Source organism: Camelina sativa, chromosome 10, assembly GCF_030686135.1.
Source record: "Camelina sativa cultivar CO46 ecotype springtype chromosome 10, ASM3068613v1".
NCBI lineage: Eukaryota > Viridiplantae > Streptophyta > Magnoliopsida > Brassicales > Brassicaceae > Camelina > Camelina sativa.
The window spans coordinates 19,918,993-19,932,414 of NC_141889.1; the positions used below are offsets into that span (position 1 = coordinate 19,918,993).

General features: G+C 34.1%; 1 protein-coding gene, 1 long non-coding RNA gene and 1 pseudogene across 3 annotated transcripts; 1 reads left to right on the forward strand and 2 right to left on the reverse strand.

The window, feature by feature from the left end:
• Positions 1-451: 451 nt before the first annotated feature.
• On the reverse strand, positions 452-3,796 carry LOC104719223 (bifunctional purple acid phosphatase 26). Its single transcript, XM_010437087.3, has 9 exons — positions 3,605-3,796; positions 3,054-3,458; positions 2,608-2,719; positions 2,190-2,416; positions 1,701-1,839; positions 1,370-1,590; positions 1,166-1,287; positions 840-1,001; positions 452-765 (listed from the first exon to the last, which is right to left on the reverse strand). Exons 2-9 carry the CDS (start codon positions 3,420-3,422, stop codon positions 690-692), a joined length of 1,428 nt encoding a protein of 475 aa, XP_010435389.2. The 5' UTR covers positions 3,423-3,458; positions 3,605-3,796; the 3' UTR covers positions 452-689.
• A 1,121-nt stretch (positions 3,797-4,917) lies between these two features.
• LOC104720459 (E3 ubiquitin-protein ligase SINA-like 2) lies at positions 4,918-6,396 on the reverse strand (annotated as a pseudogene). Its single transcript, XR_015569087.1, has 2 exons — positions 6,182-6,396; positions 4,918-5,714 (listed from the first exon to the last, which is right to left on the reverse strand). The product of XR_015569087.1 is annotated as an E3 ubiquitin-protein ligase SINA-like 2 (transcript).
• Positions 6,397-7,187: 791 nt separating this feature from the next.
• LOC104719224 (uncharacterized) lies at positions 7,188-7,709 on the forward strand. The gene is made up of 2 exons (XR_756572.3): positions 7,188-7,322; positions 7,446-7,709. It is a non-coding gene; the product is annotated as an uncharacterized LOC104719224 (long non-coding RNA).
• Positions 7,710-13,422: the final 5,713 nt, after the last annotated feature.

Consider the following 13,422-nt stretch of genomic DNA (forward strand, 5'->3'; position numbering starts at 1 on the left):
GGCTAGAAGAAAAATTGGGTATCAGTTTGGTGTAGCAAGAATTTTTTTTGTCAAGTTTTAGGCAGAATTTAGTGTAGGAAGATCGGTGATTAAACCCATTATTGTGAATAAATTTATTGTTAGGGTGTTTTTACCTAATTAAAAACACAAATATGTCCTATTTTTACTTCTTTTTTTTGTCATAAAATTGTCTCTACCATTAGGATTTACAATTTACCAATTGATTAACGTAATTTAAAGTATTTTTGATAGTTTCAAATAAGATTTTCTGACCAAATGCTACATGGAGGATTTGTTAATCCCATCTGCCTCAACCGAAGAATACAAAAATTAGAAATTAGAAGAAAAAAAAAAGATTAGAAATTGATCATACACGATCAAAGCTGCTACGCATCGTGAAGTTTGGGTTGAGATTATTTCTCAGCAAAAACTTATCAATTGAGAAGTTATGTAGTGGAAGAGGTTTCCTTAACACAATTATACTGAATACATTATTCGCTAATCTAAAATCCCAGACGTAGACTGAAAGAATACATAATTCCAATTCCTTCATACTCCAAATGGCATAAGACTTAGCGGGAAAGAAAAGTAACAACGTATTATAAGCTTCCCTTATTTAATAACAAGTAATCAAGATTTGGTGAATGAATCTTCACACTTGAATCAAAAGCATAAGGCAACTTAGTGAATCAATTGGCAATCCTGTCAGCCACAACACTCTTGATATAATGCTTCTTAAGCTTTCTCCGTCGAATATTATTTCCCCTGCGTATTATTTTCACTTAGCTCTGCATCTACACAGTTACTAAGATTACTAAAGTGAGAATAAGAAAACTTACCAGTACTGGTTGTGTAACACAAATTCATCCGTTGCTACTTTCTTCCCATCATCATTGCGGTTCCAGTGGTATATGGCGTGTGTTCGGTTCTTTATCTCCAGGGTAGAGTGGCCGTAGCTAGCTTCTCGAAATGCAGAATAGTCCGGCTGTGGTTCCCTAAACCTGAAGCAAAAAGGCCACACTGTTCTCATTATCCAAAAATATAAATACTACACATAACCATGCATAGGAGAGCCATTATTATCATTATGATCAGTTCTGAAGAAGTTCAGCGGCTCAACTTTTAGATATAGGTCTACTGTATGACTGAATGTCATGTTACTCACCTTGCCGCCAGACCTTCTTGATTTCCTCCATCTCCAACTGTGATATAAACTGGAGCCGATTTATCTGGAACTGGGAAACGATCTCCGCTTGACACGTTATACCGCACATTCGATATTCGGTACTGAGATGAATGACAAAACAAAAGATTTTACTAAACACTGAAGCACAAAATCTATGAGGAGTTTATGGTAACAAGCAAGTACCGATCTCTCGTAGGCATGAACATGCCCAGCAAAGATTACATCAACTTTGTGTTCGACAAACCACTTCTCAAAGGCTGCTCGCATGCTTTCACCCTCCATGAAGTGTGCTTCATTAGTGTTGTAAATTGGGACGTGCATCAGAACAATTAGCCAAGGAGTTTTCTCCCTGTCAACTCTTTTAAGCTCTTCACTAAGCCAGTGCCATTGCGGGGTATACTTCACTGCACAGCAATCAGAAAAAGTCATGCTTAACTACTCATTCATGTAAAAAAGATTTATTTCCTAAGTAACAGTTACAAGCAGGGATGTAACTGAGCAATTGAGATATTACCAAATGGCGAATAGCTGGAGAGGACAATGATGTGAGCTGATGCACGCCTAACAGCATACCAGAGAGGATTGCTACTTTTTGAGGCTAAGTAAGGCGTAGTGTAACGCTGAAGGTAGTTCTTGAAAGGTGTCACTTCCCCCTGTCAATGTTTTACATGTTTGAGAACTTTCAGGAGGAACAAAAACAGAATTCAAGCGCAACAATCTGAATAGTGAGAAGTTACGACTAGTAGCTATAACAAAAATTTCATGCTCCTATATGTTTAATCATATAAAAATTCATGTAACCAATTCTTTTATCTCTTTTAAGCTTCAGAGTACTTTCTTAAGCACCTGTAACAATTGATCTATGTCAGAGAAACTGTTAAAATGGAAGATTTGTAGCATTGGAACCACTCAACTTGTTGGTTCCATGGGTTCGAATTATAAGGATAACCTATATGTTACTTGGGTAGGTAGTAAGACAGCGCATGATGAATCAGTATTATACCATGTATGGCATGTAATCAACTTCATGATTTCCTGCAGACCAGAGCCACGGTTGATAAGCGGTACTATGCTCCACAAAACGACCCCAGCTGTCCCATCTCACACCAACGTCGTTATACTGATATCTGTCAGCATAAGAAAGATCTCCAAGAAATAAGACAGCTTGAGCTCCACTCTGCATATAGTGTTCCAGTGTGGATAACGAGTTGAATGTTTGGCCCATATCGCCTACAATTCGTAAGTTAAACTGAGTTTGGTTAGTACAGAGCCGGAGAAACAAGTCAAGTAACTCTCGTTGAAACACTAAATCAAGTTATCTCTGCAATGAATCTTAAAAAACAAAGTCTTGGAACAAGCACATATGCGTTTAGATTAATAGAAAGAAGATAAAGTAAATCTTTACAAAAAACGTGACATACCTATAATACCAAACTTGTAAGAAGCATCTGGATGCACATGTGGTGGTGTAACAAACCAAAACTCCCGAGAAGATTCACCACTTTCGATCTTGTAATAGTATTTTGTATCGTACTGACAACCAACATATATGGATTAGCATCATCCCAACAAATAACAGGTAGTGTATAGAATCATCATGTACACACTTTGCCACACAAAATGAATATTTAATATCATTTCCACAATAAGCAAAACCTTCTTGTATTGTTACCTCAAGGACAGGGACAAGGAAGTAATAATGTAATCTAACCACCAAATACATACTAAGATCACATAACTTCCTAAGGTAAAAAAAACATTGATATTAATTCCACTTTGTAAATGCATACTAGTGTTACAATACAACAGACAAACAACCATTACACAGTCCCATAGCCACCAAGTCATCTTGGAATAATTTTTTTACCTCAAGGCCAGATACAAGGCAGTGATGAACAAACCCAGATTTGTATTTGTAAAAGGTGTAGTTTGAGTATGTCCCTTCAGCAGTAAACTCATACTTCCCTTGAACCGTACCGTAATGTACTTTACCCGAACCAGGCTCATCAGGTGTCACCCATGAGACGATAACAGCTTTACCATCATAGTCACCTTGAGTTATATGCACTTGTTGTGGAGCATTATACCCTTTTGGTACTTTGAAAACATGATGGTCAAGTGGGATATCAACGGCGGGCCATTCGGATCGGATGAAGCTACTTGTGATTCCCGCATCTCCTCCGTAAAACAAGGCTGAGCTCAAGAACACAGAGAGTATCAGTAAATGATTCATCATCGCAATGAATCTCCCAAATCTCGACTCAGTTTTAACCTGTCGTAGACACAAAGGATTTGGATCTCTTAAGTTAAAATCGCAAATCTAATGCAAAAGCTGAAACCATAATAATAGATTTGGCAGATTCAGAATCAAACAAATCTATGAATCAATCTGAGATTGAATGAGTAATATATTAATACCTTTGGAAGTTGAACAAGACATTTGGTATTGATGAATAACCTCGTCAGATATATATGATTGGGAACTATTTGGAGAAGATGGATGATACATACGTGGAGCTTTCTAGCTGAGGCTAATGGATTGGGTTTTAAGCATTAAAAGCGCATAAAACGTAACCTTTTAACCAAGTTTTAATTTAATCCGTTAGAAATAGTTTGTGGTGTCAATAAGATTAGAGCAAGGGCATCGGCGTCGACATGGGCCGTCCCCAAAATTTTTGGTTTTTAAATAAACGAAAAATGGCCCATTAACGAAGAAACGTATCTACAAAGGGGACGTTTTTCGTTCATCGACTTGGCCACGTGGTTGTTTCTGATTGGAAGAAGAAATAGTCTAGGGTAAACACAAAACAATTTTTTAAGACAAACTTCGCGACTTCTCTCTTCTATCTCGACGGTGAGGCGATCTTCTGTATCTTCCGAAGGCGATCCGATCTTCTCACCGGAAGTCCTCGACGAATTCCCGTCTCGTTTATGGGATAAAAACAGAATGACAAATGTTATAAGATCATGCATAATACTCCATAATATGATTGTCGAAGATGAACGACATACATACAGTTACCGAAACATTGTTTCTGAATTTCAACAAGGAGAACATGTGGATCAAACATATACCGTTGGTGCCGCCGTTGTGGGTTCAAATATCAGCGGTACAATTACTCGTCAAACAAGAATTCGGGATAAACAAGCCCATGACCAACTAAAACAAGATCTGATTGAGCATATTTGGACTAATTTTGGACATCTTCCATATAATGAAGATTGATTTATAAATTTCTATGAGTTGAAAAAAATGTTTGTTTTTGTTTTGATGTTTTTATGTTTTATGTTATTAATTTTCTAATTGTATGTTTTTGTTTTTCAATTTTAAATTAATGTTTAAATTTTAAAAATATTATTATTTTATTCGGGGGACCAATTACAAATAGACACCAATGCTCTTACTAAAAATAAGAAACTTTCAAAATATTATTATTAAAATCGAGGGACCAAAAACTGTCCCCCACCAATGCCCTTGCTCTTAGTTTACTCTTGTCTGTAAAATTTTAGTAACAAGTTCTGAGTTTTTTCTTTTCTTTTCTTTTAAAACGTCTATGGGTATTTAAATTTTATTAATACTAGATATCAAACAAAGAACAAACCCCAGACACGTAAGTAGTATAACAGATTGTTGGAGAAAAATGAGCACTAAGTAAAACAACGAGTCATGAAACTTATTCGCTTAGAGTGCATCGATGACAAACTTAAGTAGCTGCAGCAATAATACATCAGAAGGGTCAATGAAGTTACGAACAAAACGACCTACAATGGATATGATATGATGATTATTACTCTTCTTCATCAGCATCTTCTTCATCAGCATCTTCTTCATCATCATCATCATCAACTTCTTCTTCTTCATCTTAATTGTTTTCTAGCCGGCGGATGCAAATATTCATTTTCATATTAACCATCTGACCCTGGAAATAGTAAGGGACCAACATGAAGTCCTTCTCTGGAGTTCGATAGCTCACTTTCTGAATCCTATCCATCTCCTCCACTTCAAACGTCATAGTTTTACCTCCAGACTTGTAAGAGAGATGATAGGAGAACTCCCCAACTCCTGGAGCAGAAGGTGCAATACAATTCACAGTCACGTAAAATCCTTGCGGCTCCTTAAAACAGTGAACCACAACCAAGGGACCATCTGCGGATTCCTGAAGGACTTATGTCCAGCCATGCGCCAGAGGAACGGCCACACATGAATTTATTCCATGAGTCGTCGTCTTCGTCGTAGTGGTTAGCATCGTAGTGACAATAGAGATCCTTGTACACGCCGCTGTAGTCACAGTCTGGTTCAGGACAATAACACGGAGCGAACCTGCATTTCTTCTCATGGGCTAACTCTTTCCCATAAGAGAACTTCTCAGTACAACCAAGTCTGGCGGTTTGGGCATGGCACAATGACAGCTTCAACAACTCTCTCCATTATCCTACATCGAAAGTTACCAATAGGTAAAGTGCAAGCAGGGCATTTGTTCCTCGCTTTAGTACAACAAGACGAACAAGCTATATGTCCATTGTCACACTGAGAAAGCAAAAGCAAAACTCACAAGTCAATGAAACTATAACACCAAAATACAAATCAAACTGGTAAATTCATATGTTATCTGGGAAAGAACAGTGACTGTAATCAGATTAACATCTAATAAGGCTTCTAATCTCACAAATATGCAACATTTATCACCAAATCATCATCCATAAACCCTAAATCACAATACAGTTTTTCAAAACTCACAAGTCAATGATACTATAACACCAAATACAAATCTAAAACTGGGAAGGAACAGTCATATCTATATACACTAGTAACCCACAATTTAGTGACTGTAATGATATTAACATCTATTAAGGCTTCTAATCTCACACATATGCAACATTTATCACCAAAATAATCATCCATAAACCCTAAATCACACTTACAATTTTTCAAAATTCTGAATCAAACCCAGAATAAGGAAGGAACAGTGGGATGAAGTAAGAAATTACAAAGACCTGAAAGATAGGAATCGTGAGTGCGTGACAACAAATGGGACAATCGAGGAGATCTAGCTCGAACATTGTCGCAGATCGCGTCACCTCATCTCCTCCTCCACCATTCTCGGCTTCTTCTTCAGCAACGGCGGGAGCTCGTTGTCTCTTACGGCGGCTGCTCGAAGCTTCTCCATCCATGGCTATTGGATTCGCTACTTCGTGGAGTAAACCTTAAATCTTCCCGCCGGAACGTTTTCCACGTAGAGACTGAATGTCTTATCTTATTGATGATTGCATGGACAATTATATACAAAGCTTTACAAAGTATCTATAGAAAGTCAATTATTCTTTACAGTAAATAAGAGAGAGATCTATGGGAGTGATTGAAGGGAGTAATCACAGGGATTAGCTGTTATGATTCTCCATAATATTCCAGAGGGTTTTAGGATCATAATTCAGAATCTGTGGTGACTGACTTGTGAACATTTTTGTTTCTACTAATAATAACTCTTTATTATTAATATTTACCCGTTTACTCATCATCATTTAGTCATATATATATATATATATATATATATTATATGCTTGATATCATATATATATGCTTGATATCATTAGTCATAACAGATTTTCCGATTAATCTGTTATCTATGGTTTTGAGATGAATGGGTGTGGATATCTTTTTTTTTTTGTTAATATGAGGATGTGTACTAATCACTGTAGACAAAATTATTGTTGCTATGAAAGGTTAATGTTGAGTTCTGTGACAGCTATGCTTGAAAAATTTCTTACTTTCTATGGACCTGTCGTGACAATTGATTCTAACACCTTGTCGCTTTGAATTCTCTAACATAAACCGACCATTACTTACCCTTCATAGAGATGCTCCATCTTTGTTTGATTTCACCATTGGTCAAGTGATTCTGGCTACTGGTATTAAGATAGATCACGTTACCAGTACCACCTCCACGTTATTTATACAAGTCACATGTGTTGTCTTTCGTGTTCTAAACCGACATTTGTTGCTTTCTCTTCTTTTATAAGGTTCTTTATCTCCTTTCTCCTTATCAAAGAGAAGGAGAGATTGGACGTTCTGGCGGTGCTGGTGTTGGGAAAACAGTGCTCATTAAGGAACTATTCAACAATGACGCCAAAGCTCATGGTATGTACTCTTGGTGTATATATATATAGTGTGCCCAGTGGTATTCCATACTTTTTTACTTACTAACTGGTTCTCCTACCGGTGAATATGTGGTTTCACCGTATTTGCTGGTGTGGGAGAAAGGACTTGTGAGAAGAAGAATATAATTGAAAAGAGGAACACGTAAGAAACGAGAAGAGAAGCTTAATTCATTGTTGATCTTTTTCATTTACTTTTGAAATGTCTTCAGCTTTCTTTTCCTTGAGATCTTTCTTCTCAATTATTTACTCATTTTCTTATGAAACTTTGTTTGTTTTTGTTGTATATTTCAAGTATGCTTACTTTCTAACAGTGATTTGTGCTTACTAGCTTTACGAGAAGGGCTGTTTAAATTTCTTAAAACAACTATTTTTCATTTTTAAATCACATTTCATAAACAAGTATGTAAAAAAAAAGGTGTGTTTTTGTTTTAGTACGTTTTACAAACGTAATTGTAAAATTAATACAGTTACTATTCATAATTGGAAAAAGAGGGTTTGTGAGATAGAGGCGGTAAGAGTTAGAAAATTTTTTGGGGTAGGGATATTTGGGTGTGATTACTAGTTTGCCCCTGATCAATTGTTTTGCGGAAGAAAGAGGAGAGAGGGAAGGAAGAGGAGAAATGGAATATGAGCCAGGTTCTCTCACTCTTTCTCTCTATTATTTTAAACATAACCCCTAAATTCTAATAACTAAAGAATTAGTTGTTGTAAATTTTTTTTTAATGTTTTAGATAAACAAAAATCTTTGTTTTTTCCTTTATTAGTTGATATGCATTTTGTTTGATTATTTTAAATATATTTTCATATATTATATTATCCGTACATATTATTAAGAGTACATATGTCTATACATATTTTCAAGTGTACATGAGTAATATATTTTATATATTATATTATTCGTACACATTATTAAGAGTACAAATGTCCGTACACATTATCAAGTGTACATATATAATATGTTTAATTCGTACACTATTTTAAGTATACAGACATTTGTATACTTAAAATAATGTACGAATAATATAATATATTTAAAAAAACTATTAAACAAAATTCATATCAAATTGTAAAGAAAAAAATATAGATTTTTTTTTTGTTTCTAAGAAGTTTTCTAAAAAAAAAGTTATATTAACAATTATTTGAAAAATTAAAAAAAAAAAGGAGAAAAGAGAAATAATGGCATGAAGGTAATTATGTATGTTAGGGGATGGCAAAAAAGAGAATCGAACAGTTGCAAATAGTGGTCAACTTGGTATTCTCCAATTGTAAATAGTAACTGTACTAGTATTACAATTATGTTTGTAAAATGTACTAAAACACCAAATAGCTAAAAAAAAGAGATAATAGGAAAAAACATACAGTTTAAACTTAATTTGAAAACTAATACGTTTACTATTTATAATTGGCAAAGTAGTACATTGACCACTGTTTGCGACTGTTTACAAGACTCACTAGCCCTCAAAAACATTTGATATTTACATAACTTGCCACTACTCCTCTTTTGTCATATTTTCTTGATTTTTCAAATAATTGTTAATATAATTTTTTTTGAAAACTTTTTCGATACAAAAAAATCTATATTTTTTTCTTCACAATTTGATATGAATTTTGTTTAATATTTTTTAAATATATTATATTATCCGTACATTATTTTTAAGTGTACATATGTCAGTATACCTTATTTAAGTGTACAGTTGTCTGTTCACATTATTAAATATACGGATTAAACAAATTACATCTGCACACTTGATAAATGTACAGATTAAACAAATTACATATGTACACTTGATAATGTGCACAGACATCTGCACTCTTAATAATATGTACAGACAACTGTACACTTAAATATTAAACAATCATTGTACATATTACATCTGTACACTTGATAATTTATACAGATACAAAATTTGTAAAAAATATTTAACATTATCAAATAAATTCATCAAACAAAATGCATATCAAATAATTGAGAAAAAAACATAGATTTTTTTCCTTCTTTTTTGTTTTCCCCTTCCATCTAAAACCCAAAATATTAGTCAATGAAATTTTTTTAAAAACCAGATTCCATATATAAAAAAAATTATTTTTATTTTTTTTTGTTGATGACCAAAAAAAAACATAGATTTTTTTTATATATGGAATCTGGTTTTAAAAAAAATTCATTGACTAATATTTTAGGTTTTAGATGGAAGGGGAAAACAAAAAAGAAGGAAAAAAAAAACTGAGCGAAAAAAAAAATCTCATTTTCTCTTCCCAACCGGGGTTAATTAGTAATCTTCACCAAAAACACTATGTCCTACCTTATTCTCTATCTCTATGGTCTTTTATCTCACACCCACTCTTCTTTCCAATTGTAAATAGTACATGTACTAGTTTTATAATTATGTTTTGAAAATGTACTAAAAATCTAACAAACTAAAAAAAAAACAGTCCTTCCAAATCCAAGTAGCTATTTTATGTTACATAGACAATCCAATTAAGCAATTCTATCAATAATAATAAGAAGAAGAAAAAAATCAATAAAAACACACATGGTATATGTCATTAAAAAAAATAAACTGTCAAAATTAAATAAAAATAATAACGAAACAACAAAACTAATAAAATGGACCTCCAATTCATCCTAGCAAACGCCAAAATTGATTAAATAAAACAAAACAACTAACAATAATAATGGTCCTCCAATACATCCTAATACAAGCAATTAAAAAATTGATTTTAATCTAAAATTTCAATACAATAATAAAACTAGCAACGCATAATAACAAAAACCTAAAACCAAAAATATTATCAATGAATATTATAAAAAAATATTAATAATGATTTTTTAATTATAAACACATATAAAATTATCTAAAAATAATAAAAATAAAAATAAAATACTCTACAACTAATATTTACATTGATAGCACTAGAGAAACATTATAATATGTCATTCATAGCTTTTTCACAAATGATATATTAGGCCACTGTTATCGTAGGTACCCCACATATGATAGCGCCAGATATATATGCTATGTTTGAATCTTCAACCATAGCAGCAGCTACATGCTTTGTTATCATGTTTTTCTAATTTTTTAAAATAATGTAATAAGTCATTTTTCATGCTATGTTAGGAATTTCTACTATAGCTATATTAAAACGATTTAGTTTATTTTGCAAAATTTATTTAAATTTATTTCTATATAGATTTCACATTTCATAAATCATCTATATATATAATATAAATATTTTAACCAAAAAATGTCATACATAAAATCATACCAACACTACAGGAAATTTGATTATTGATAGCACACGTTAAACGCTATCATAAACAAAGATAGCGTTGTGAAAAGTGATGTCATCCACCGCGATAGTTGATCTGACACTTTAGATAACTTTTTTAGGCATGCTATTGAATATTTATAAACAATAACGTTTTTTATATCCTCGATATTTAAGTATACAATAGCGATTATATTTCATTATTTAGTCTATTTATAACATTTTAATATTACTTTTTGTAGCATTCGTTTTCTGCTATTTGTTTGGATTCCTAAGCAAATATTTTTATTGAAATTTTTGTAAACAAAACGAAAAATACCTTCTGAAGAAGAAAACTTTTATAATAACATTAGTTTTCAATCCAACAAACCAACATAACCACCACACAATAGTTCAAGTTCCAACAGAAGGCATATAAACTTATAAGCTAGCCAACATAAACACCACACAATAGTTCAAGTTCCAACTAAGGCCCTAGTTTGTTTCTAACACAAGTGTGCTGAACTCAAGACCCTACAATCTTATCATTAGGCCATGCCACTGTTGTACCTAAAGCATCAGCAACACATTCCACTTCCGCATCTGGTCTCCATACTTTGGCTGTTCCAATCTTTATAATTTTAACCCATACCTTGCTAGCATTAGGTCCTAAGGGTTTACAGTGGACTGTGTCTTCCAGATTGGTTGAAGTGACTATACCTTCTGCAACGATCTCTCCTGAGTTTTCACAGTCCAACAACATGCAAGTCTTCTTCTTTCCATTTGATGAGCTGTTAGCGAAGCTGCAGCTTATACTCTACCACTCAGAACAAAATTATAGATCAACTCAAGATCACAATCATATAACATTTGACTAACTTAAAATTCAGTCACTGAAAATTATACCTTAGGTGATGATGCTTTCGGTGATGCTTGTCTTGAAGGTTGAGTAATGATGTGTGTAGAATTTCACTCCAAATCTTTTACCTAAAAAGACTACACGACGACTGAAAGTGCACAGTTAATCAATTGTAGTATTTTAGGATCGATCCCACAGAGAGTAATAGCAAGCACAAATTGAATTAAAAGGGAAAGAACTATGGCTAAGACTAAAGAAGAGATTGGGGTTTTGGTTTTCCTAATAACTATTGCAAATAAATAAAAGTAAATAAAAGCGGTTTAAAACTATAAGACTAAGGCGTTGGGCGTTTTGGGAGTCATCTTAGGGTTTTCATGGTTCTAAGCAATATTAGGTGCAAGATCTAACAAGTAAATACTAATTTTCGGTTTAGGTTCTCAACTACGAAATACTAATGAACTAACAAGCTATTCTCATAGAATGAAAGTCTAAAGTCTTCACACTCCGTTACTCAACTTTCGCAGGCAACGTCGCATGTCAACCAGCTAGTTAAACAAGTTCGATACATTCACCAAACTTCGCAACTCAACTTACGCAGGTTACGAGCAAGGCTTCAGTATAACACTAGTTCGGAGAAGTAGGATAACACGGTTAGCGCTCCCGTTCTCTAGATCAGTACTTGTTGATCAATCCAAGCATAAGAATTAAGATAAAGATGTCCCCAAATAACTCTAATATAAAACCAAAAATAAGATCTAACAACCTAATTGAAGCGAACCATGAATTCCCCTTGAATCACCCCATAGAACCCAACAAATAAAACTACTCGCTCATGATGCTAAGAAACGACATTGATATTATGTAGAACAGCATCAAAAATGAATCAATAAACAAAAGGGGGTTCAAAGTAAACTTCTCTATTTGTCACAAAAGTAACTTGATCCCAAAAGCAAAGTAAGTATGAAAGAAATAAGGAAGAGTAGAGATTTGGTGTCTTCGGCGATGGCTTCTAAGAGGAGGTGAGAGAGGACGAGCTTCGACGACGGTAGAAGAGTCTCTGGTCATCTCTAGGTCGGCTGCTAGTGGCGTGGATGAAGAACTTAGAGGCACAAAGGAAGCACACCTCAAAACCCTAGGTCTTAAGAGTATTTATAGGGTTTTGTTTAGGGTTAGGGTTTTGTAAGGGTAGAAACGTCTTCTCTTCTTAAGTGCAGGACAAGGGGCGGCGAAGGAGGATTCTGGACCGTGGAGGAGGCTGGGACTGGGCCGTGGTGATGATCGCTGGTCAGGCCTTGAATGATAGCCCATCGGCTGGTTGCTTCTCTTCACGTCGGTTTATAACACGTTTCGGTAAATCGGGCATAACTTCCGCATGAATGAATGGATTGACTTGATTCTACTTCGAGGAGAAAGAGGACTCTTCCAAATTTCCATAGACACCAAGCATGATATATTTTGAGTTGTGGAAAGTCTTCAAAAGTGGCCCGTACTGTAAAGCTCTGAAACTTTCCTATAACGTATTTTCCTTGCCTTTTGGTCCTTTTTGCTATAAAACCTTCTTGAAACCTAAAATACTTGATAATAGACATTAAAGCATTGAAATCATATCAAACTCTTCCTAAATGCATATGAAAACTATAGCTAATATGAGTAAAATAATGATGTTATCAAGTATCTTGTTCATTGGCCAGGCAATATAATCTTGAAGTACATGCTCCATCAAGTATATTTCAGTAGTTGGTCTCCACAAATAAGCATCTTTCTTAACCACCTTCTCAACCTTCACCACTGTAGCATTTCGACCAATAGGAATATCGTTGATCACTTCTTTAGGATCAGTAGACCACATTTGACCCTCAGCAACTATTTCATCCTCCTCCGCATTACAATCGTAGATGATGATCATGTCATGTACCTAAGTCAGTCATAAACAAATATATATCAGAACAGGGAATAATAATACAGTTTCAATAAA

Bases quoted from the DNA above. Each gene is read 5' to 3' on its own strand.
- LOC104719223 (XM_010437087.3), bottom strand. From the start codon at position 3,422: ATGATGAATCATTTACTGATACTCTCTGTGTTCTTGAGCTCAGCCTTG. The intron at 2,720-3,053 runs GTAAAAAAATTA...GTTGGTTGTCAG, and splicing joins GCCTTGTATCTGGCCTTGAG to TACGATACAAAATACTATTA. The intron at 1,840-2,189 runs GTATAATACTGA...AAACATTGACAG, and splicing joins TTGATTACATGCCATACATG to GGGGAAGTGACACCTTTCAA.